Source organism: Pleuronectes platessa, chromosome 1 (genome assembly GCF_947347685.1).
Source record: "Pleuronectes platessa chromosome 1, fPlePla1.1, whole genome shotgun sequence".
Lineage (NCBI taxonomy): Eukaryota > Metazoa > Chordata > Actinopteri > Pleuronectiformes > Pleuronectidae > Pleuronectes > Pleuronectes platessa.
In genome coordinates, this window is record NC_070626.1 from 27,712,488 (window position 1) to 27,738,543 (window position 26,056).

General features: G+C 45.4%; 1 protein-coding gene across 1 annotated transcript in view; it reads left to right on the forward strand.

Moving 5' to 3' along the window:
* Positions 1 to 26,056, forward strand: part of neo1a (neogenin 1a) — a 161,717-nt gene that overhangs the window by 100,429 nt on the left and 35,232 nt on the right. The window contains exons 6-7 of the mRNA XM_053418626.1: positions 12,700 to 12,854; positions 12,985 to 13,105. Of these exons, the coding sequence (XP_053274601.1) occupies positions 12,700 to 12,854; positions 12,985 to 13,105 (276 nt within the window). The remainder of the gene's footprint in view (positions 1 to 12,699; positions 12,855 to 12,984; positions 13,106 to 26,056) is intronic.

The window sequence follows — 26,056 nt, forward strand, 5'->3', positions numbered from 1 at the left end:
GTGACGGGCTCCTTCTAAAAAGACCTCGGGGCCTCTTCTGCTGCAGTAACCAGAAGAAGAAGTGGATTTACTTCTTCATAGACTGAGGACGGTTTGTGCTGAGGAGAGGAAGCAGAGAGGAGGCCGGGGAATTTGAGATCGCCCGAAGATAAGTTGAGGGGTTTGTGATGCAGCTGGTGTTTGTTTGTGGAGGGAGAGAGGCATGAGGGCTGCGGCAGGTGTGAGTGCACACGCGAGGACACACAAACACACACACACACACACACACACACACGTAATGGGGCCACTTTAGGTCGGTTCCACTTTTCCACTGTACACCTGCAGTCACTGGGAAGTGTGTGTGAGATCTCATCTTAATATCAAACAGTGAATCTGCCTCGGTGCTTCTGCAGTCAGCGTGACTCGGTTGATGGAGACTGTGGGTCTGAGTCGACCTTCAGCTTCCTCCTCCTCTTCCTCGACCTTTACTGTTGTTGCACTGTTTACATGAAACTTTACTCTTCAGTTCAACCAATCAATCAAATGTTATTTCAATAGCCCACATTCACAAATCACAATTTGTCTCTTAGGGCTCAACAAGGTGCGACATCTTTGTTCCTAATCCTCAACAAGAGTAAACTAAACTCTCCTCTTTGGATTTAGTAATTACTCATTTAACAATCAGGGATCTTGCAGCTGCAGAGTTTTCAATAATAGTAACAAACACATAAGATACCTATTTCTTATATTTGATGAATCACTACATCTTTACTATCTAGTAGGCAAACTTATTCAAATGTGCATTTTGGCACTTTATGTTTTTTTATATATGTTTTTATTTTGTTACAATAACTTTTAGACATTGCATGTTGGTTGAAAAGACAGCGTGAGTGTGAGAAAGGTGCAGAGAGAGCAGGGAGGACTGGCAGCAAAGATTCTGAACTCAACCTGCAGATTTAGCATTAAACAAGGTTTTACGTTTTTTTATGGGGGAAACTTGTGTAGCTAATTCCTCTGTGTCAAAAAACTTTACTGTGTCCACAAGCTATTGAAAACACATCAGTGAGAAACATGGAAGAGTCAGACCAACACTCACTGTCCTGTTGCAGCTAATTATCACCGGGCCACCAAATATGCAGGAATAGCTGCTTCACGATTCCCTGTTAGTGAACTCCATTGAGAGAAAACCTCCCATCACTTATTACAGAAAAGATTTACTACTTGTTGCAGGAGCTCCAACAGAGGTGAGGACAGAGAAGCTCTTTCAGGGGAGTCAGATTTCCTCAGTTCAGAGCTCGGTAACAAACCTCAGACCCATTGGGCTCCGTCTCACAACAGGTGGACTTTGTGTGTTTGGCTGTGAATTCTGTCTCAGGGAGAAACAACTGAACAAACAAGAAAACACCTTTTAACAATGAGGAGCTGTGAACAAGCAGCTGCAGAGGTTCTGAGACTTTATTTTCAAAGACACAACCACAGTTTGACTTCTTCTTCCACAGTTGATCTACTTTTGAATAATGTCAGACTCCAAACATCAGAGTTAATAGTAATCACTCACACGTCCTCTCACAGGCACAGTACAGGGGTCCGGCTCAGGCACACAAGTCCTGTGTGGACACCCTTGCATGTGTTTGTATGATAAGTGTGTGTTTGTGCGTTCTGCTGTCACATCTCACCCTCGATCAGAGCTGGCAAGAGCCTAGATGGGGCCAGAGGAGGCAGCAGCTTTTCATTATGGCCTTTCCTGACTGGGGGCGACACCCAGACCTGGACTCCGTGCACGCGTGTGTTTGCAGAAATAGTTTCTCTCCACAAACACGTATGTTTCCACTTTTTACGGGGCTCCCAGTGAGTGGCCCTCGTCCATCATGGCCTCATGCTATCATGTCATCAACGTAATTGTTCTTTCCATGCCCCTCATAAAAAAAAAGTCCCATGTCTGTTCCGTGGGCTGAGGATTTATAACCTCAGACAGCAGACGTGTTTTACCTTGTTATAGAAAACGAGCCAAAATAGAAACGTTAAAAAGGGGACCCTATGGTTAAGCTCAATTTCAGCCGGCACCTCCACCTTCGTCTTCACTCTCTCATTGGGAAGAGAAGCGGTTTTTTGAAAAGAAGCCACTGATCATATATCACATCTGCGCACTTTGGGCAGCTCGCATTGTTCACACCAGACGATTAAAGAGGTGACGGCAGCTAAAAATAAACGTGTCAATTAAAACACAGGAAACGTTGTAGAGGGATTTCTCTCCCTCCAGCGAGCGATGGGAACAGTCAAATGATGCATGTAAGAGTCACAGGTTTTTATAAACGTCTGTTTTTTTACGTTGCATTCCTGTCCTCCTGAAATAACAAGAAACTTTCCATGAGGCTTTTAAAAGAGCAGTGATCAGATAAGCAGCTAAACCCACAGACACACACCCTGTCCTTATTCCCTTCACACAGGGGTTTATCTTCAGCAGTGGAACAAGAGGTGTGTGGAGGTGGGTCTGTGTGAATCCTGTGTGCAGCTTCTTTCCTGCCTCTGTTTATCTGTGGGGGAATCGGCCGTCTGTTATATATATATTTCTGATCGTGACGCATCTGCGCGGCAACACAAATTATGTGTGTGTGTGTGTGTCTGTTTTTGTTATAGTGTTGTTTTGTTTCTTTCCCTATGTGGCTACATCTGCTGTGGGGAGCAATGTGCAGCTTTGCTCACGTCATCGTGGGGCTCATCTGAAAGGCATCAATCAGCCTGTCCTCCTTAGAGTAATCACAAACGCACACACACACACACAGACACACACACACACACAAACAGACACACACACACACACAGACACACACAGAACAGAAATGCAACTGAGCATAGCTTAATTCCGGCTCACATCATTACGCCCACTACACCTTAACGTTGTCGTGCCAGTTTTGAAACCCCAACCTGACATAGTTGAACTCACGATGCTACCATGCACCATTTTTGTGTGTTTTTCTAATTTTGTTAAGCTACATCTCATTTTTATTTGTTCACCTTGTGTGATAATAATAATAATACAAATAAGATGTATACATGTCTACGTGATGCTACTCAGGTCTAGATACTCCACACGTGTTTAAAAATGCTGTTTATGTCACAGTGTCCTATTCAGACTATTGACTTAAGTAGGATGATGCTGGAATATTGGTCTCCATGTAAACAAAGTCAAAACAACTAGACCTATGATATTTAATTTGTTAAAACCCAGAGAAATCCCTCACATTTAAATTTGAATCTTTTCCACTTTACCCCTGGAAAAACACACTGTGAGCCATTTTGCCAGTTTGTTGCTTTTTCCTTCCACTGGTTGGATCCTGATTATTCGTTGCCAATAACTTCATAACGGGAATGAAACTTAAATAAGTTCCCTCGTTTTTTAACATGATATCCGTCGGGTACTGTTTAGTCTTCGAGGGTGATGAAGAAAACAACTCCCATGATCCCACGCTGCTACTAATGTCATCAAACTGATTGAGAGCCCCCTAGAGGCCAAAGTTACACATCAGGGTCGTCTGACTCCAGCTTTAAATAAAGTTTACAGTTAACACCACACCCAGTGATTGATGCACCAGACAGCCATGGATTCTCTCATGATTTTTAAAACTATGATACACAGAAATACAAATCAAGCTGTGTTTATTGGTTGTTTCTTTGTTGTTTGCTGTTGGTCCTCCAGAAAAGGAGGTTAAGTAGAAACAAAAAGCAACAAAAAAATCGTCCTTGCTCTGAAATGAAGGCACCAGCACCGAGGTAGCGTCTTCAGCTCGTCTCTGTGCCGCAGCCAAACCATCCAGGCTTTGGTTTCAGGATTTCCTGGATAATCTACGGCCTCTGCTTCCACTCAGTTCTGGTCATTTTTTAAAACCATCAGAGAGAGTCCTCAAAAAAAGGAGAAGAAGATTGAACTCCCTCTCTCTGACTCCGCCTCTACCAGACTGTTAAATTCTTTGCTCAGCGACTTGCAAGTGAGCGCAGAGCATCTTTCTTGTTTGTTTTGGCCCGGATTAAGAGAAAGCTGTTATCTTCAGGAGAGCAGGGTGGGTAATTAGTGCAGTCCGAGCTCCACTTACCCTCGGAGTAACCCCCCCCCCACACCCGACTGCCCGAGAGCCGTTGTTTAACTATATGAAGCTATCTGGACTCCGGCCAAGCTCGTGAAGTAGCAACACGTCTGCCATGTTTAGATCCTCCAGCCTCGACTACCTCTCCTCCTTAAAGGGAAAGTTCACCATAAAATGAGGATTCGCTCGTTATCTCCACCGTTTGGAGTTTCAGGGGTAAACAGTGCTGCAGCCAAATCCAATCCAAGTGAAGTAACTGGGGATTAATTCTTCAAATGTAAAGAAACAACAGCAAACAAACGGCCTCATTCACACCATGTGTTTAGCCTACAGTGTTTCCCGCAGGATTTTTTTCAGCAGCGGTGGTGTGGTCCCCGAGCCCTCTAGGGGGGTCCGGGGGCATGAAAATTTTTTGTACCCTTTACATTGGAATGCATGAATCTGGTGCACTTTGAGAGGAGAATATGCACTTAAATCCTATTCAAACAGTCCTGTGTATTACTGTAGATGGGATTATTGGTGTTGTAACTTTGCCTTTTGTGTCTTCATTTACAGATTTTTATATTTTTTGTATAGTAATATTTAAACAAAAAATGCCACAACGCAAATATAATCAGGTCCAAGAACTGGCTAAACAGCTGCCCTTCCTTATCAGTGTATCTGATAAAGACAGATGACAATGCAAATGTAATATATATTATTTAACTATGTTACATATATACATTGTGCACAGTGCATCCCTTAAGAGCTTGTACCAGCCTTTTAACCTCTGAGCCCTAAGCCATTTTTTTAGATGTTTTGGTTCGCCTGGATTTATTCTCTTATTAAGATTGCATTCATCACCCTTATAATGCATAGCTGTCAAGCTATCATTTATTTGGGTCACAACCTGGACTATCAGAATATGTGTGCTGCAGTGATGTCGTTTGAATGTAGGAAATTATCAATTAGACAGTAAAAAAAGAAAAGCAAATAATATCTCACAATTATTTATTGATATGACACAAAAAAGGCAAATTGATTAAGCTTGTTATTGCTTAAAACAGTTCTTCTTAGTCTTGGGCGTCAAAAAGTGATGAGAAAATTATAAAATAAATATAAGTTATACATAATAGAAACTATTCATGATCTTTTAAGAAGTCCTTAGGTTTTTTCCCTGCATTTATGCTAATGACCACATGCTTACAGGCGATTAGCATAAATCCCTAACTAAAATACGCGATGAAAACGGATTTTATATGGCAATAAAGAACAACATCGGATCTAACAGTATGGATTAATTTTTCAAAGTTCCCGAAAATACCTAGGCTATAAATTCCTGACTGGATATAAGCTCCTGTCAAGGCTATGAGTGATCCCAAAAAGAGCGACAACACCCACACACACACATAGGCCTACACGCACACACACAATACTAGAGGAAAAACGGCACGGAGGTTGCGGTTTATAGATACAATAAAATGATTGGGCTCAGAGGGTTTTTAACACTGGTGGTCATGTAGCGACACATTTTAGCAACTTACTTTCTCTCTCTCTCTCTCTCTCTGTCTGTCTGTCTGTCTGTCTGTCAGTGTTAATTTTGGCAGCTATTTTTTATTTAGTCTTAGTCTTAGTCTTTTGACGAAAATGCATATTAATTTTAGTCACCTTTTAGTCATTTTAATCCTTCTTAGTTTTAGTCTAGTTTTAGTCGACGAAAACAAATTCCATTTTAGTCTAGTTTTAGTCGACGAAAACTAATTCCATTTTAGTCTAGTTTTAGTCACATTTAATAGCCACATTAAACTCCTTTTCTATAAAAACATATAGCTGCAGCCTAATAGCTTAAAAATATATATTTAATTTTAAATGTGAAAACAAATAGGGAGAGCAGGTCAGACTGGAGCCGGACACAGAAACTTCAGCTCTGTACAAACCAACTGCAGCTTCTGCTCTGATCAAGAAGCTGAGGGGCTGATCTCTGAGCAGCTGAGACCAGAGAAACTCTGGTTTTCACTGTTTTCATAGTTAAGAAGCAGTCGGTCACTGAGAGGCTGCTCCACGAGAACGCGCTCTGCTTTCACTGTGTCTCCCTGAGCGAGTGCGCGAGGCGGGGGGCGGAGCTACGGACCGGAGCGCTATCTGGGGCGCACACACACACATACACAAACACACTCACTCGCTCGCTACTGATACTTCATGACGGCCTGATACGATGATGTTTTAAAAATTATTGTGACTTAGTCAACCACCAACATTTTCGTCTCGTCAACGAAAATTAAAATAGATTTCGTCATAGTTTTTATTTTCAAAGATTCGTTTTCGTTACGTCTTCGTCTCGTCTTCGTCATGGAAAAAAGGTCGTTAACGAATATATTTCGTCATAGTCTTCGTCAACGAAATTAACACTGCTGTCTGTCTCTTCCTCTCTGTCTGTCTCTCTCTTTCCTTCTTTCTTCGATCTTCCGCTTCACTCGCTACTGCTGGAATCAATGTAACTTTGCATCCGTGTAGGGTAGCCTCTTCTTTGATGTTGGTTACGTGACGATGTGCCGCGTGCTGCGCAATTGACGTTACGCGCTGTATATTTTCTAAAAGGAGCTACGTAAAAAAAAAAAAAAAAAATTAGGAGAAGGATTTTTATATTAGCGGCGGAGAAAATTCAGCAGCGGCGGCGCGCCGCTGCTGTGTGAACGTGGGGGAAACACTGGCCTAAATGTCCACTGATATCCTCCTGCCTGGAGCACAGGGTCACCAGTTACTTATATTGTATTGGATTTTGCTGCAACGCTGTTTACCCCTGAAACTCCAGACGTGTTTCAGGGACTCAAACACTTCACCCACCGCTCCATCCCCACAGAGTGAATAATGAGTGAATTCTCATTTCCGGGGGAACTACTGGGTTTAGACGGCAGCTGAAGCCTGAAAGTTTTGGATTAATAAATTGTTTATTTCACCTTTTTTTGACTCATCCCAGTAAAACCACCGGCAGCAGCTGCTTCCTTCAGGTTTTTGACACTCTGATGTTTTTAGGAGTGTCAGAGGAAGGAGGGTCGGCCTTTCCCCCCTTCGTTGTGTCTCCACTCCGTTTACTCTTCGCTATCAGTGACACTTTAAGTAATCTGCCCAGAATCCCTTCAGCAATCCTACAGGGTTTTGTTTTAACAGGCTCACAGTGGCCCTTTTGTTAGCAGTTCACTGGAGTCAGAGTCTGAATTAAAGCTTCTTTTACTAAGCCACAGGCTGAAGAGATAACACCAGCCCCACAGAACCAGCGTCTCTCAGCTGTTCTACCACCTTCATATATCTCCTCTTCTTCTCTGTCTCCTCTTCTTTTGTGTAGTTGTGTTTTCTTTCTCCTGTTTTCCCCGTCTCTGCTGGATTTTTATTTTTGCTTAGCGAGTGGTACTTATGTTCAAAAACAAGTCGGCCTGATTCCAGCTGAGTGTCTGTGAGGCTGTGAGCTGCAGACTGGAGGAAAACACGGTGACGTCAGCCATATGTTCACAAAGGGACATTTTTAGTCCTGCATTTGGAATCAATCACTCGCCACCATCTTGTTAGTTGATGTAGAAAATCCAAATTTTGGTGAAAGCTGCAGTCAGACGTTACAGCAGCGAAATACTGAAGTCAGCGGCTCTCAGTCTTTATCCTGTGGCCGGCTGCAGTAAAGGTCATGAACCCTGGCTCCTCCATGTTGGTGAATGGGACATGGGTCAAACTATTAACATACATTTTTCATCTTAGGTAGTTCTTATACCACTGATGTTCATTCAAGTCACCGTGTAACACCCGCCTACATTATAACAGCCCACAAACGCAATAAGTATAAGTAGTAAATATTCTCTGCAAGTGTATCTAGTAATAGCTTTTATATTTGCAGGAAGTTATGTATAACGTTCGTAGGAGGAAACTGTTTTTACCCTTGTGGGATTATTATGTTGGTGGGTGTTAAAGTCTCTGTGGAATTTCTTTTATGTATTTCACACCTTTCCAACAAAACTTACATAATCATGGTCGGACGGACTTTTTGAATATCTCTTACTGCAAGTCCGTGCAACGCCTGTTTTTGTTGAAAACCCAAATTTCCTTTGTTTGCATATCGGTGCCTGTTAAAGTGCATTAGTGCCACTGTGGCCAGCCTCACAGCTGCCATCCAGTAGAACTTCAAAAGGCACTTTTCTCTTTCCCTTCGCCTCGTTGCAGAAATCCATAGTGGTTTACTTTGGCTCCCAGTATGCATTAACCTCGTGTGTTGGCGTATGAACAACCGCCTGCCGACATACTGTAAATGCATGTATGCAGCACTTTAAGAGCAGACTTGTTTTTATAATGATGGACGTTTTCAGCTAGAGTCACACTGGAATTTTTTGGTTCTGCAGCTGAATTAGTTTCCAGAAATCCTTATCGTCTGCATACTTCTTTTTGCATTTGCATGTTTCACGCTGCAAATAGTTAATTAGGGAAGGTCTTCTTGCATTGAGAGTCTCCCCCACCCCCCCCACCACACACGTTTCACCCTCTGTTGAGTCCTGATGGCTTCCAGCACCGCCCCCCCCCCCCACACACCTCTCCCCCCCAAAGCTTTACTGGTATATCTAGGCGTTTCTACTCATTGCTCTGTCCAATAGGTTCCAAATGTCTGAACTCCATTTAGAGAAAATGGTGCATGTCAGTCGGAGAGGGGGGAGGGAGGGGGGGAGAGGGGGGAGCGGGGGCTTAAGATGGGCTGAAGATGGGCTGAAGATGGAGAGATAGACAGGGAGTTATAGGAAGATTAAGAGTCAGAGGTGGAGGGAGGGGGGAGAAAAGAGAGAAACAGAGATGGAGATAAAGAGACACGAGGTACCAGTCACCATCAAGACCTGTCACAAGCAAAGCGCACCAGGGGGCTCTGAAAAATGAAATCTATATGTATATATATTTATATATACATACAAATGCACAAATACGATCAACGTGCCTGAATCGAGACAGCATACATCTGTTAGCATATATAAGCAGGCACTTACACACACACACTTACAGACACACACTTACACACACACACGTATTATGCAAACAAAATCCACCCATACACACTTTGCCGGCAGGGAAGGAAGCAAACACAGTTATGCACAGTATATAGCACCAGTGCTAATGGGATGAAACAAGTATCCAGACCCGTTTAGGATTATTCATACGCATGGCTCAGCACGCACGCACAACCACACACACACACACGCACACACACACACACTCACACACCCTGTATCCCTGACACACACAAACTAAACCAAGGATTCCACCTGCCTCTGCTGCAGACACAAATAACCAGGGGACACCACACTGTGAAACACATTATTCACAGCTCACACGTCCACCTGCAGGAAACACGAGCACACACACGCTATCACACACACGCTAACACACCACACACACACACACACACACACACACACAAGGCAGGATGTGGCTGTAGTTGTTCAGCGATCCAGACTACAATCATCACCGTCCTCGTTCCAGTCCTCAGTCATCAGTATTCACCAGATTAGCTGATGGAAAATGCTAGACACTCATTAGGCGAGGGGAGGGAAGGTTTCAGTTTCCCCCGGCTCTATTCATTCGTTTCATGTTTGACCTGCTCGGCTGGAAGAACTACTGGAATTTGGTAGTCATGGAAAAAAAAGCTAAATACTGTACAGTGGGGGTGCACTGCAAGTTGATATTTTCTTTTTCCAAACCTGAAGGGAAAATCCACCCAGGATTCGTGACGTGCATGAAATCTGGGCCCATGGATTTATAAACACGGCTCAAGGAAAAACCACTTGATGAGAACTGGAACAGTGGAACGTGTGTATGACTTGCAACGCACACATTAACAAGTACAGGTCTCTATTTTGACTACACAACATCCAGCCACGCACGCTCAATTAATGCATTTAGTATTTTAATAAAACCTGTCAGGAGGACAGAAATGATTTAGTCCTTAAATTAGTTTTTTGACAGTTTACATGATGGTACCTTCAGCTGCTGCCTGTTCAAGCTGTTTAAAAGCTGCACACATTGTTAATTCCCTAATCATCCTGTTTACTTGATAAGACGGGGGAATCACTTTGTGGTACGCTCCTTTTCTTGATGAGCTGGAGGAAAGTGAGGACACTGGGTTCCCCTGGGTCTTTGAATGAGGATGCAGAGAGAGGACTTTGTGTTTGTGTGCTTCTCTCTTTGTGCTCCTCTTCTACTGAGTTGTATCTTCACTTCCACGGTCGCTCCATCCACTCTGCGTTGCAAGGAGAACCAGATGGGCAAAGTGCATTTCAAGGTCAGGGAAACACAAATGCATTATGGGAATTTGGGCTCTTTAAAGGGAGCCTGATCTTACGGCTCTGGTTCTTTCCCAGAGAGGTAAAAGAGAACAGTTGAAAAAGAAAAAGCTCAAAAGAACGGCTCGTTGTTAATTTTTTTTAGAAGGTGGGGGTAACTGGGTTTTATCCGAAGTTGCTGTGGACTTTCTCTGGAGCTTCTCCTGCCTTCCCTCCAGTAAGAACTCAGGTAAACATCTGCATAGGCTTATGTGAGAACACAGCTGGAGGATATCTGGAGGATTCACCACCAGTGGTTTGGCTCATTCTGGATATTTCTGACCTGCAATGTACGCAAAACTGAAAACAAAATAATAACACAAATGTTTCAGGTTAGGTTGCAACACAAGCACAAAGATGTCAACTTAGAAAGACAGAATTCAAGATTCCCACAGCAGAATTAGTTTGCAGAGTTTTTTTCTGTTGGTCTAAAAAGACTCATTTTGAAACCGCTCTTTTTCCACAGTTCACTTCTGAAAATGGCTCTAGTAACCCCAGCAATTACTTTTTGAATGCGTTGTAAAAGCACTTAATTATATTGTATTGTCTGCACTGTTAACCTGAGGTGAAGCCTTATCAATGAGAAGAATGAGGTTGTCTCCCGTCCTCCTTGTCCTTCTGAAATCTTGTGTTCTCACTCTTCACGTGAAAGCAGGAGGTCTGACGTCCTGCAGGGGAAATTGAGCACAATTATTAAAGAGCCAGTTCAAGTAGCCTTCGACTTGTTTCCCTTTGTTCTCACCAAAGAGCCATTTTAAAAGAATCAGATCATTTGAAAAGGAAAATCGACTCTATCATGTCCTGTCACTGCGCAGCTTCTTGATGTAATGAGGCCGTAATCGTTTGAGAAATATGTGCAGAGTGGATTGTTTCTTTAAACGTCGACAATTTTCTTAATTGTCTCGCTCTCGTTAACAGCACTTCCCAGCAGGATGAAGGCTAATCTGCTAACCAGCCGCTTCGTGTTAAAACAAATTAGCCACGGCGACATCAAGCGCACGAGGACTTGACCTCACAATCAGCTGCTCAGCTGAGTAAAGCTGAGAAAAGAGCCCAATCCACCCGCTGCTGCTAAAACCCAATCAGCTCAATGGTGAATAGGTGCTAATAAGTAGCTGTAGCTGAGCCCAGGAGGCTGATGGGGGGGGGGGGGCTCGACACAGCGACACACTAACAATGCAGCCATTTAACGTGAGGTCGCTGCTTATCAGAGGAAAGCAGAGAGGCAGAGATACACCCACATACTGTATATGCAGCCTGTCTCACTGCATCTCCCTCTCTCTCCCCTCTACACGTACCCTCCAATTATAGAGCGAGAGAGGACGAGGCCTGGGCCCTGTGCTCCCAGCGACCTTGCTCTCGGACAGATTGATGAGGCGCTGTATCACCCCAGCAGATCAAATGACTCCTTCCTGGCCCTCATTACCAGGACGAGGGGGAGATCTGACGGTGCTCGCCCGTGCCGTGTGTAGCACGCTAACGTACCGACTGATACCAGGCTGTTATTTTTCACCCGTGAATAAGTATGGACGGAGGTTATTGACCCTCTTTATCAAATATTCAGAGTGTTTCCATCTGCGGGGGAAAGGTCACCGCTGTGTGAAGGACGCAGATAATCATTTGGATAAATTGCTGTTGCACGATGTTTCTTGTTCTTTCCACTTTCCCCTTAAATGGTAATTTGGCAAATGAGGAGAAGATATGGAATCATTCGGTCTTGATGGTTTTCTGGCAGAGACCAGAGGACTTTTTTTTTTTTTTTTATGTGCCTGGTTTCTTTTGGATAAACTGGTTCAGACTTCTTCCTACATGTCTTTATTGTGTTTTTAGGTGTCCGTCCTATTGTTCAAATTTGGAACATGTGTTAACTTGGACTCATGGATGAACTGATTAGATTTCATCACCTCACAAAACTCTTTTTTTGCCTTGTGAACTCATTATCTTAAGAACGCCTGCCGTGAATCCTTTCAAATTTGGTACCAATGTTCACTGAGACTCAGGAAGTAATGGATTAGATTTGGGTGCTCAAATGTCAAAGGTCAAGGTCATTGGCCTCTTATTTCTCAAGTCAACAGTTAGTGAATTTCCTCAGATTTTGATCAGACACAAAGATGAACTGATCACATGTCAGTGGTCAAAGAAACCACAGAAACTGCACTGGTTGACTGAGGCACATAACCGTACTTCAAGTTTTAATTCATATCTTATCTCCTCCTTTGCTTTACATGTTAATTCAATTCCCCCTCCCTCAAACTCTGACAGTTGATGTAATTTCAATTTAATTTTGACTCCTCTTCCTCATCTGTATTTCACAGTTCCTCCCCAGTTCATCAAGCGGCCGGCCAACATTTACGCCCACGAGTCGATGGACATCGTGTTCGAGTGCGAGGTCTCGGGGTCGCCAGCTCCCACCGTCAAATGGGTGAAGAACGGAGACGCTGTCATCCCCAGTGACTACTTCAAAATAGTTGTGAGTTCTCTTGACACCAGAAAGAAAATTGTATTTGCATGATTCTGCATCATCACATTGTCGAGACTTTGAAATGGGTTAGAAACGCCTGTTGTAACCTATTTTTATTTCCCTCCCTTCTGCTCTGTAGAAGGAGCACAACCTGCAGGTTCTGGGTCTGGTCAAGTCGGATGAGGGATTTTACCAGTGCCTCGCCGAAAACGATGCTGGTAACATCCAGTCCAGCGCCCAGCTCGTCATCCTGGATCACGGTACGCCAGTCTCCACCGACAGTAGATGTTGTAGTGAACTAGATAACATCGATTCACACATGAGGAAGTGACAAAAAACCCTTTATTGATTAGATTAAATAATAAACGTCAGGAACAAAGCTCCTCACACACCAGCCATAAGTCTGATAAATCACAGAAGTTATAAAATGTTAAACAAAAACCATATTTCTTTACATTTTGTTAAAATGTCCAAATAATGATTGAATGTTAGACGCCGAGCCGGCTGCTCAGAACCTTCCAGGGCCCGGTTTGGCCTCTTTAGAAAGAGCGATGAAGGGGGAAATGATCAATGGCCGCCTCTCCGGCTTTCTATACAGTTTGTCTTATTTGGAAACACCAAACCGGATCCTGGAGGCTGTGCACGTCCGTGAAGGTGTGAGGAGAGAGTGAGGCTGTGTAGTGAACAGTGAAATGAAACCGCTGGGATCTCGTTAGACCAGAGGTGACTCAAAGGGAACAGAGGTTTTCTGTATCTGGGGCGAGGGACGCTCCGTCCATTCCACATCCCGTCTTATAGAAATGTCTCGAGTAAAAAGGCCCGGCCCTTTGATGCAGCGTCTTTAGAAAAGCAAAGGGCCTCCTTTTTAGCGGGGAGCTTTACCTAAACAAGAGCCCATGCACCGGTGGAGTGAAGGCGTCTTTCTGGCTGTGCATTTCTCTTTTAAAGTGGAAGGAAGGTTTTTCAAAGCTAATTCCCAGAGAGGAGCTGCTGAGGGGCGGGGGGGACGCCAAGGACAGTGGCTAGAAGCACCGGGACTAAGAGCCTGGAATGAGAGGCAAATGTAACATAATGATAATAACAATAATAATTCAACATCCTCGTACTCGGGGTAGTTGTGTTTCATTACCTCTGACCATTAGGAGAAAATGCAGCATAACTTCGATTTGAAATCATTTGCACGGTCATAATAATCAGAGTCTAACCTGCAGGGCTGGGGGGGGGGGGGGAAATTAACAAACCTCTTTGCAAAACAACAACAGCAAACTACAAGATAATAAACACAAAACAATTTCCACTAAAAAGCCATAATCAAAATATATTCAGAAGGGGGGAAAGTGGAGGAACAATAAACTGGCAAGTGGAGCAAAGGACAACACAAAGCTCCGGCAGCAGAAATCAGTTCCTTTGTGTCTATAAATCAGAATCACTATTAACTGTTGACTCAAACCGTTTCACCGAGGAAGATGGGAAATCTTAATCAGGCGCGAACTCCCCCCCCCCCCCCCCCCCCCCCCCATTCACTTGAAGCAGGTGGCTAATGGATTAACATAGCAGTGTCCAACCGGTGGGCCCCCCAGCTGTGTCATCCCCCCCCCCCCCCCCCCCGCCCCCCCCGATGGGAGGACGTTAAGTCAGGAATAATGACGACCTGCAGCTCATTGTGTATTTGTGTTTGACACCAGCGATCAGGGTGTTGACACTTCACATGCCCCCAAGTTCCTCTTTTCTTTTTTTCGGTTTGAGTTGAAGATAAATGGGATGAATTCACTAACACAGCTGTGCCCCTTGCACGCGGGGGGTTCTCGCCCTGAGCGGCGCTTTGAAGAAATTAATCTCTGTTGATTCCATAAATATTAGAGAGGATCTTTTCTATCTTTGCTTTGTTCCGTCTCTGAGTGCGTACATCTGTCGTGGTCACGCTGATTCTCGTCCGATCACACGAGCCTCCTCCAGCTCTGATCTCCAGCTTGTTTGTGATCCGCTCTCCAATCTGAGACTCGGATGGTGAATCGAGAGAATAACCCAAGTCGCCGTGACACTCTTTATTCTCCCTGTGAATTATTGACGTTCTTTGCTCGTATAGACACATCCACAACGGCTCGCCTCACTGCGTCAAAGTAATTTCCTCCCTCAAAGGTGCAATCTGCGACTCCGAATGGTGAATCGATGGGAACGTGTTTGGAAATCAGCTCATTTTCTTCGGCTATTTGTGTTTTGCCCGAGCGGCTCGGTGATGTGAGGTTGATATGAAGCTCTTTAGGTTCCACTGGAGCAGTCTTTTTCTTATATCTCTTTCTACATACGTATATAATCTCTGTCCACACAAGCGCTTTGTCTCAGGTTTGATCCCCGTCCATAGGGCACATGGACGTGTCGCAATTTGCTCCTCTCTTGCCCACGTGAACAGTTGTATCCTCGTACAATGCAGGATTTAACTGATCAACAGCTGTTTGCAAAGACAACAGGGTCAGAGAGGCTTGTAACTGATTCTCCATGTTGTGTTCTGCACTGCCGAGGTTAATGCTGGTGGCCTGACGAATCGGTGAAGGCCACGTCCTGACCCAAAAGACCCAATCAGCAAGAGGTCGTGAGCGTCAACGTTTCCAAACGTCTCAATTCATGCCCGTCTAGACTTAAATCCAGCTTTTGACTTTTCAGACTAAAATGGTTCCGGCAGCGTTAAAGTAAAACTCCAGATTCGTGCAGACACCAGTTGTAACCAAAGCAGAACTGATGTGGTTTCAAACCAGTACGGACGCAGCTCTGCAGCCATCTGCCACCTTCTGCCTTTCACGTTCCACCCTCGTCTTCCTCAGACACCTGCTTCCTGTGATAATCCAGCACGTTGGGCTTTGTGTTAATTGTGCTGGCCTGAGTACCCCCCCCCCCCCCCCCCCCCCCCCCCCACCCTCCACCACCGTGTATGGCCCCCCTCCTTCACAGCTGGACACCTTTGTCCACTTCACCACAGACCCTCCTCCGCCTCCTGCTCTTCGCTGCCCCTGTGTGTTTCCCCTCAGTCCAGTGTCCCTCACTCACCTGCCAGGCCCGAATCCTTCCTGAAGCCGGGCCAGGGAAACACGCTGGCTGTCGGTCGGCTGCCTCGCAGTCGGGGGAGATAAGCCGGGGACTTGCCACCGGGATGAAGTTGTCTTCACCCAACAGGGAAATCAATGGAGGCGAGCTGCTTTCTAAACACCCAGCGGCTGCGACTTGGCTAATATTCATTAGCGCTCATAATCTTTGCATCGTGACGCTGCCAGCTGCGGTTAAACGTGGCTCCATGATGATTCCTGCTGTGTGGCTGTGTGGAATGGAAAAGGGTTCAGCTGTTAGCATGCACAGTAAGACAGGGCTTTGAACTGCAGTCGCTCACGATGACTTTTCACCTGAACAACATTTCTAAAGCTCTTCCCGTAAGGTTTATCTGGATTTAGCCATTGTTGACCCTTGAAAGCTGCAGGTTTGTTTTTTTTACGGGGGGGGGGGGGGGGGGGAGTACAAAAATAGGACCTCAGATTGTAGTCTCCAACAATTTTCCTGGACATTCCACAGCCATGTGCAATGTGGGTCAGCTAGTTGCAAACAGATGTGGGAGAATAGGAGCACAATGCCAGTAAGTGGTCCTCGAGGGAGGGGGGGGGGGGGGGGGGGGGCTAGCAGTGCCCCCTTGTAAAGCTGCCACATTAGGAGCTGTCGTCTTCAGCAGGTTTGTTCCAGTTGTGTTGGAGTTTCTGTTGTGAGTCGCTGCGTGTTGTTGTTGTCGGAGAGATCAACTGGGACAACTATGCAGTGGCCGGAATCGATCAAATGACCGTTCTCCTCTAGAGATGAGCTCAATTACCGATTTGACTGAATAGTTCCTGAGGTTGTCTCACATCCCCAGAGTCCCCAGAGTCCCCGTCCTCTCCTCACTGAACTATAAATACAACCACTGGTGGCTGTCGGTAGTGATTCCCCCCCCCCGGCAGCCTGTCCACCTGCGCACCTCCCTGTCACGGTGACGGCGAGGGCGGGCCGTGGACGTGCCGCTTATGGGATTATCATCACGTGTCATCTGAAGACATTGTGTAGCAACAACTTGCCGTGGCCTTTTCCCGGCAGACAATTATGTGAAATGCTCATGCATGAAACAGCAGTAGGCGGTAATTACAGCCCGGAGAGGAAATGGGCCACGTCGTTCGCCCTTTGAAGTCGTACCCGCCTAGACAAAGCACTTGTTTACATGATTGTCATCTTTCCATGTGCTTTAAAAAGACTGCAGCTGCGTCTGAAGCTGGATAAGGTGGCGCGCTGCAGTGGGCATCCAGGGTTTTACGACGCGGTTCCCTTCTCGGGAGTTCTTTCAGGTCGAGGGCAGAGCCGACACAAATATTTAGACCTCGGGAAAACTGCGGAGTGGAGAGAGTGAGGAGCTGCACAGGGCTGCACCCACATGTGAGAAGCAGACATTCATCACCGCAGAGAAGAGGCCCCTCCACCTTCTTTTTGTATTTTTCATTTGTATAATCAAAAAACCCCATGTCTGCAATACCAGCCTGGAAACTATAACTTGATACCCACTTGTCAAAGATTGTTTGTTCTGTTTCTTAAGCACCTGAAAGCTTACAATGAAAAACAGATCTGCATTTGACTTTGGCAAATAAAGGAGAAGTGGATCCACTCCACTGTTTCTTTCTGCTTATTATGTTTGCATACATTTAGAGAGAGATGCACTCTCATTTGAATATCTACTCCTCATATGCTGTGGTGGTAACTCTATATGGAAATACTCCTCTGTCTGGGTTTTGTCTGTCCCTCTCTCCTCCTCCACATCTCCTCCTCTTCCTCTTCTTCTCTCCTCCTCTTCTCTCCTTCTCTTCATGCCCACAGCTCACGTAAATAACTGGTTGGACATTTTGCCTCCTTGTGCTCAAGCCAAGTACTTCACTGCAGAAGGCTTCAAAGCTTGTTTGGACGTGCAAGGTCTAAACTCTCATTCTATTTTAGTCACAACTGTTGGAAAGGGGAATTTTGTTGAACATGAAAGAGACAGAGACATTTCACTAAATACTAACCAGAGTCTGAACCAAGGTTAAAGTCTTTGTCATGTTAGTTTTGTGTTGTTATCACCTACGTGTGCTTGACATTGGTTGGTTTCTGGACAGGTGTGCGTATTGTATCGTCTTTGATTTGTTTATTTGAATTCAGTGCCTTTCTGCTCACGAAGATTATAGAGGAGAAGACTGGAATCAATCCTGAGAGCTGCTGCTGCTTCTTTTTGTCTCAACTTTCTGCATTTGTTCAAAATATCCCAAAGCATGTTTTTCATAATGCAAACAAACCGAACCATCCTGCAGTTTGATCCGGATCAATTCCTCCTCTGTTGGTTAAACTAAACCTTGCCCTGTTGGTCTGGAACGTCATCAGATCGAAGCGTCCTTATCTTCCTCCTCCTGTAGACTGATCCTGTTCCCAGACATGATTTTGGGTTGTCAGATGATGATGAAGAAGGATGATGCACTCTTTCTGATGCTAATGAATTTATTCAAGCTTCTGTTAAATCCAAAGCTTAAACATCCAAGCCCTCCTCTTCAGTCCCCTCTCTCTCCTTCATCTCTTCCTCCTTCACGTTCTCTTCCGCTTTTTTCTTCCCCACCTCCGCTTGCTTCATCTTCCCTCTCATCCAGCCGCTCCCCCCCCCCCCTTAGACCTGTGGCAGGAAGCAGCAGGGCCCTGTCCCCCCCCTCCCCTCTCAGGTAGCGGCCCCCTGCTGAGAGACGGAGAATTCTCGTCACCGCCTGCAGAGCCGGTTGTTTTTTTCCGTGATGAACCGACACGTGCGCTGCAGCCGACAAAGTGACAGGCACACAGAGATACTGAGAGAGGTTATTTACAGAGTGGCACATACCATAACTTCATTAGAGAATCAATTCATCACAGCCGAGCTGAGCTCCAGATCTCTGCGGGAAGTGACTCAGGAACTAAGAGTCTCTGACTGGATTTGCAGACGACCTGTTGCTGCCAATTAACAGAAAGTCTCAGAGTCTCACTGGCTGTGATCGGGGCCAAGACAGTTAACACTTAATACAGATCTAAACCTCAGAGAGGAAAAGCCCACGCAGGTTTTATTTAGATGTAACTAATACACAACACAGAAAATAAAGTTACAGCTTGCCTGGGAAGGATCTGCAGGGGACAGCATGGAGCCTTTTGTACACGTTGAGTATAAACAAAAATTATAACAACAGCTTTTAAGTGAGATAAATGCATCTCTACATGTTTCTGTAAATGCTAAACAATCCAGAACAAAGAACAGAGAACACACACAGAGTGACGTCTGTGACAAACTTACCTCCACAACATCAAGAAAACCAAAACCGATACACAACAGAACAACAACTGGGCCGGAGAAAGCCGGGAAAGAAATTCTGCTCTCACTGTGGACCACAGAAAGTCTGACGAGGAGAAACAGAACTGAAAACTGCAGCAAATATGCAACAAATAGACACTTAAATATAGAAAGTGTCTCGTTTCAGCAAAAGCAGTAATTATTTCCACCCGGACCCTTGAAGCACACGAGGGAACCCTGCGCTCATTGTGGTGGCTCTGTGCAGACACTCAAGTTTACTTACAAATATATTAAGATTTTTGAAGCTTTATTTTCTTTCTCCCCGTGTTCCAAGTACGAATATAAAGAGAGAGAGAGACGACAGTGAGAAACTCGAGCAGCTCTATCCGGCGGGGCAGAGAGACATTTATTATGAATCCCTGTGATATAAAATGTAACTAGATCATGATTAAATAGCAAAGAGACTCCGCGAGTTCCAGTGAAGTTCGAGCAGACCGAGCTCTAAACTGAGAAAAAATCCTCTTAACACAGACAAACCACCGACGAGGGGAGACTCCTCCGTTACATCAGAGCGCCCCCCCCCCCCCCCCCCTATTCCCTGCTCAAATCAAGCAGTGAGAGTCGGCTGCTAACAGACCCTTCCCTCCAGCCAGACTCCTCCAGCGCTCTGTGAAAGCCCCGGCCCACTTCAGGGAATACAGTGTGCTCCATCATCTTTTAGCAGGGTCAGGGCCGGGCCAGCGGGAGCAGAGTGTGTAACGTTGTGAGTCTGTGAATGTGTCAGGGCGGCTGCCATGTTTTCCTGTTTGGCGCGGACTGCATCGTTAAGTGTGGCTTCGACAGATGTGACAGCTACACAACATGTGTCGCCCTCTCCCGGGGACACGTGCACACGTATGGTCACACTGCTTTAAGGCTGGGTCCAAACTCACTCTCTACATGGTTCACTTTAAAGTCAGGTTGCCATCGGGTAGAGCTGTGAGAATGTGGAGTGAGAATTTTTATACCCTATTTTGTGGACTCATTGTATTCCACAGTGCATCATGAAAAGTACCATCATGCATCGTGCTCATGCTGAGAGGAGAGAGAACTGTGTGATGTTTACAGCCTGAATAGAAGCAGCAGCAAACAGACTTTAAAAATAATGAAATTTGTTGCAGACACTAAATATTGCACTTAACAGCCGGAGACTTTAGATAAAGATGACACGTCTCCACTTCCTCTCGCTAGCCAGAAATGCAGGAATGGGGAATTGAGCTGTGGTAACTATAGGTCCCCCTGATACATTAAGCTCCGATACAACAAGCTTAATACTAGTTAATACTAAGAAGTACCTACAATGACAGGAACCATCTTTGAGGATTTTTTGCTCATGTCCCATCTGGAAGGAGTCGGGCCTCTGACCCATACATCTTCATATACAAACAATGGCAACAACGATGAAGCACTTACTGACTCATTGTGCAGATGGACACACTATACAGTCCTCTATATAAATCTCCCTATAGATTGAGTGGGCAGGAGTGAACGTGTGTGTGTTTTCCAACACAACATTTTCATTTGTATTTACTGACTGATGCAACTAAATAGTTTTCTCACTGTTCGCTGGAGCCTGTATTCATTAAGTCAAGGCCGCCCTCTCTCGCCCCTCTCTCGCCCCTCTCTCGCCTTCACTCTCTCACCCACTACATCTTCTCTGTGACTGGATACTCGCTCTTTGTAATACATTTGGAGGCAGAGACAGAAATACGTGACAACATGATTCAGGCCCTCTAAACACTACATGAGTCATTTTACAATAAAAACAATAAACGGCAAATTGTACCTGTTTTCTTAGCGGCTACATTTCATCTTCATCTCCTGTAGCTGTGGGTGTTATTGTAATAAGAACCTTATCTTCACTCACAGTGTCGCATACTGTGCTGCTGGTGGATTACGGTTGATTAAACAAATATGATAATATTGTTGTTTTATTTAGAACATTACATTTATAAACGCCTGTGATCATGAAAAGGGAATTTAAAACAAATCGGGCCCATTTGATGGAGAATATTAATAATATGTAAATGGGAATGTATTCCAATGAATTCTGCCTCCCAGCAAATCAGATTGAAATTCAAATTTAGGGATAAAGCCCTGAAAGAATGCACGCAGGGAAATACACACACACACACAGACACACACCATGTTGGTGATAGTGATTAGCGAGTGTGTTCCCCCACTAGAGGCTGTAGCAAGCTGATCAGAGAAATTGTCGCCCAAATTGATTGTGAAGAGCTGAAATCAGCCTCCACCGAATTTGTGTTTTGTTCAGACGCTGATAGCTGAGTAAGTGTTTGTGTTGTGGCTCCGTCTCTCAGGGGAGGGTGCTTAGTGTTTGAGTGTTTGTGTGTGTGGTTGTGTGGTTGTGTGTTTGTGTGTGTTTACAAGCAGAGGCTCTCACTGTGCCGGCTGAACTTTTCTATGGGTTGTATTTACTCATCCGTGATGAAAGGCTTTGCCTCATTTATAAATGGTCTGTCGCCCAAAGTGCTAACTGCTCGATGTTCTGGACGACTGTTTTGCTCTTGTTCTGCACAGGAAAGACAAAAAAGGGATTAAAAATAGCCGTCAGTAGCTGCGTCGGTGCAGCTTGTTTGAAGGTCGGTCTCGTTATCAACTTCACGTTTTCAGCCTGACTGCGTACGTATGTGTGGAATCTGCCTCTTTCCTGGCGCTCTGTTTTCACACAGCCCAGTAACGCGTGGCCGACACACACTCGTGCAGGAGGCCGATCTGATGGCTTTGGACGCCGACGCTCCTCTGGGTCCAATAACTGGAAGTACCACATGGCACGAAAACACCACTTCCCCTTCACACCCTTCCCCTCGGCTGCAGGCGGCTGACCCCTGTGAGCGGCGCCACCAAAGCTGGAGCTTTTATTTTTCCTGTTGGCAACCGCCACCCCCCACCCCCCCTCTCTCTCTCACCGCTGAGCCGCCCAGTTTCCACAAGCTAAAAGTAGACCAGTGAGGAGCATCCCAGTGGGCCGTGCGCACCCCGCTGCCTGCTAACAGGGTGTGATACCCGCTTCCCAGTAGGTGTGATCCAGGGAGGCCGTTCTATGGGCGGGAGTTTGATTAGCTGGTCTGTTTGATAGTGAGTCTCCCGGGGGACACGCAGCTGCTCCCCCTTCTGCAAACAGCCGGTTTGACCTTTTCAGTCCTTTTTTTCTGACGGTTCGGCTCCACTCACTTTATACATGAAATGTGGAAATTGCATGTATACACACATGCACAGTGTTGCACAGAGCGCTCCCTGAAATCAATTACCTCACTCCGGGCCTGCTCTGTTCCCCTGGAAAGGTTGCATTGTATCGGTGTCTCTCTGAGGTAATAAGACACAAAGGCAGGCGATGCAGGAAGAAAAGCTTGTTTGCAGTCCTGGGCATCGGCGGTGAAATCCTCTGGAGATGTGCAACATCACTGGCTGTTCTGATCTGCTGGAGAGGAGGAGGCCCAGGAGGCTTTCTACTCCCAGCCAGCGTGTGGAGCATGTGATGCATATGATGCAGCTTCGTATAAAATGTGAAAGGAGGTGTAGAGGGGGTTGGGCCTACACTGTATACCATAGTTGTACATCTTCATTTGCATACCAAAGTGTGGGCACGCAGCTGTTGGTCTCATGATTGTGCATGTTCCTGCAAGTGTGTGTGTGTTTGTAGTCGCACCCAAATTAACTCACCAGTGGCTCATGGATTGGGGTGGTGGGGGGGGCTACATGTGTTTGATGGCAAAGGACTGTATGTACACACAGTGGATGGTTAATAATTGATGTACCCAACCCCATTCAATTACAGCCGTCATCTCCAAATAGGGTCGTTTGTTTTCCCACCACATGTTGAGCTCTGTGGATCCTCTGGGCTTTCTCCCGTCTCAGTAGAATATATATATATATTTATATATTTATGTATATCTGGCATTTTACACATTCCCACACATTAAACCCTGCGCCTGGTGTTTATTTTGAGAACCCAGGGCAGGGATTGTCACTTTATGAAAACCAAGTTACCAGGAAGAGAAATTGCCGGAGGGCCGTGAGCGGATTCAGACGCAGACAAACCATCAACACATCCAAAACACACGCCACGCAAAATGCCTTCCACGTGTTTGTGTAGGGAATGTTGATTTTGGATTGTGAAAATTGAACAAATGCCATTTCAGAGGGAATAGCTGCAGGGTTTCAGAGGGACGGCCTGATAGACAAGAACACGTGCAGGCTTTCAGAGGATTTAGACGTCCGATAGAGAGAAATACAAACACCTCCCTCCCACTGAAGTATTTAGTGTATCGCCACATGGCATCCAGGAGTCCCATTGATCTGTCAGATGGGTCCTTTCACATCCCACTTTGTCTCCTCCTCCTCAAGGAGCGTTCGGGGAGTGAGGAGACATAAACACATCTGTGACCCAGTCCAAACTCTTTACTGCAGCATTTACAGGGTTCTTGTTAAAGCAGAGAAGCTGCGTTAAGCTCCCCCCCCTTCAGAATCGTGACCTACACCCATACCCATATTTCAATATTCCGTCTTGAGCATGTACGTGTTGACCTCTCCCAGTTCCTCCTCTTCACTTCCCGTTTGATGTTTCCCTTCTGGCGTCTTCATCAGATTCATCACTGCCTCAAAAATTGTTGCAGAAAAATACTTCAACCTCTAAAGACTTAATGAGGAGCAAACTCTTACATTTTTGAGATTTCCATGTATTTCTTTTAATTAATAAAAAGCTCTTTTCTCTCTCTCTCTCCCGGGGACCGTGCCAGATTTCAAACATTCTCTCGATCATTGTGAACATGGCCTAGAAAGTAGCAGGGAGGAAAACTGAGAGTCTGTTTGGAGAATCGGTTTGAGAGACAAAAGGCTTCTTCTTTAGTTTCTCAGATCTCATCGATGAGTCGGAACACCTTGTCACTTTAAGCTTTTATGAGTTTGGAGCTTCGCTTTAATCTCGGCTCTCTCTCTCTGATAATCTTAGCGCGAGGGGAACGTGTGCAGTTACTGATAGGCTCCGCCCCTCAGCCATCTGAGACTGTATCTCAGCCGGCTTCCCCTCGGCCGTGATAAGGTGTGTGGACACAATGCAGAGAGCAAGACATGTCCCCAGATAGCTCACAGTCCAAACCAGGAGTTTCCCCCGGTGCACAAAGCCTTTGTTGATGAAGGTGTCACATTTCTATTGTTTCCATATTTGCTTTTCAATTATAAAAAAATGAAATTTGTCAAGGTCGTGAAAAGAAACCGAAGAAACCCCTCCTGCCTGGTCAGCCATTTTCCTCCCGCTCCCGTTCTTTCCCTCCTCACCTCTCACTTTGTCTTCCCTTGAAACATTTGTCTCGTCTTTCTGACTTTCCCGTTTCCTCTGTGGGCGTTGAGGAGCCGCTCAAATGTCACGAGCTGTCAGCCTCGCTCATCTCTCCGGTCTTATCTTTAGAGAGAGCGCGGGGGGGAACCAGATTGTGGAGAAAAGAACAGTCGCGTGTGTCAGCGGCTGCTTTGCGGGAACCGACTGTTTTTCCACATTTACCGAGCGACTTGCTGAAATTGCTCATTTCGTTGGCTTTGTCTCGGTGTTTCTAGCTCATTCTCTCAGTCCTGCTTTGCCTAATGAACGTTCGGCTGAGAAACACATTTCAGAATCCCTCTATCTCACCTGGGAGCCTCACGTACAAAGACTGGATTCCTTCTAGAGGGACCACGGGTTCAGGTCCGACCCTTTGCTGCGTGTCTTCATCTTTTCTCTCTCCCCATTTCATGCCTGTACCGTCTCATTTAAGGCAAAAGGCCAAGAAGTATTTATTATTTGTTTCAAGCTCTTACTGTAACTATCCAGCCATGTTGGAGCCGGCTGTCGTCTGACCACGAATTAGCCTCTTCGGGCAACAGCCAGTATTTTGTGGCTTCTGGTGTCTTTCTAGTTTCTTTCATCCCACGAGTTCCAATGTTTCTCCAAACAAAACACAAACGGCGAAAAATGTTTGTGGTGTTTTGGGTCCAGACGACATTTTTTATTAGCTACCTACATGTGAATACAGATCATTTATAAAGCCGACACATTTCCTGGAATGTGTTCTTCTCCTCCTCTGCTCTGCACTCTGCTGCTTTGCTTTTTTTACTAGACACACATTATGAATCATGCAGCCTCGACACATTTTATCCTTTTTCATACAAATGTGTAAATCCATCCGTCTGCGAATCCATAGAAACAATTGTTATATTACCATCACAATTTTATAAAAGAACGTTTCCATGCATTTTCTGTTTTGTTAAGTGTCTTATGATTCTCCGCCCCCTCATCCTCAGAGATGTGCTTTTCAGTTCATCGTCGGATATTTTCTTTTCATATGATTATGACGCTTGTTTTGCTCATTCACGTTTTTTAATTGACAGTCGTCCTTTGTGCTGGTTTTCTGAAGCCTCTGTCTCCGGCCCTGTGAGGATACTGTTCATTCCTACTCCGTTCATTCTTCGTTCTCAATGGCACATAAAAGTAGTGACTCTGTAATGGACCATTAGCATTGTGCTGGATTTGTCTCTCATGCGGTTTTCATTACCGAACCACATTAGACATGGGGGCCAGTCTTGAGAGAATCCATCCAGCAGGATTCTGGCGTGGCCGGCCTGGATTCTCTCTGAAATCTGAATCTGTGGTTCCAGAGCTGTAGATGCTTCTGGCACATTTCCTTATTCAGTAGATTTGCGGTGTCTTTGTGGAGTTGTGCGGCTCGAGCCTGTGAGGTAGGCTCTCTTATCTGTGCACTCAGACCAGATGATGAGGGTAAAAAAAAGTACTTGGCCTAACTTTTCAGTCCTGCTCACGGGGGGATCGCAGCAGAGGATTAGT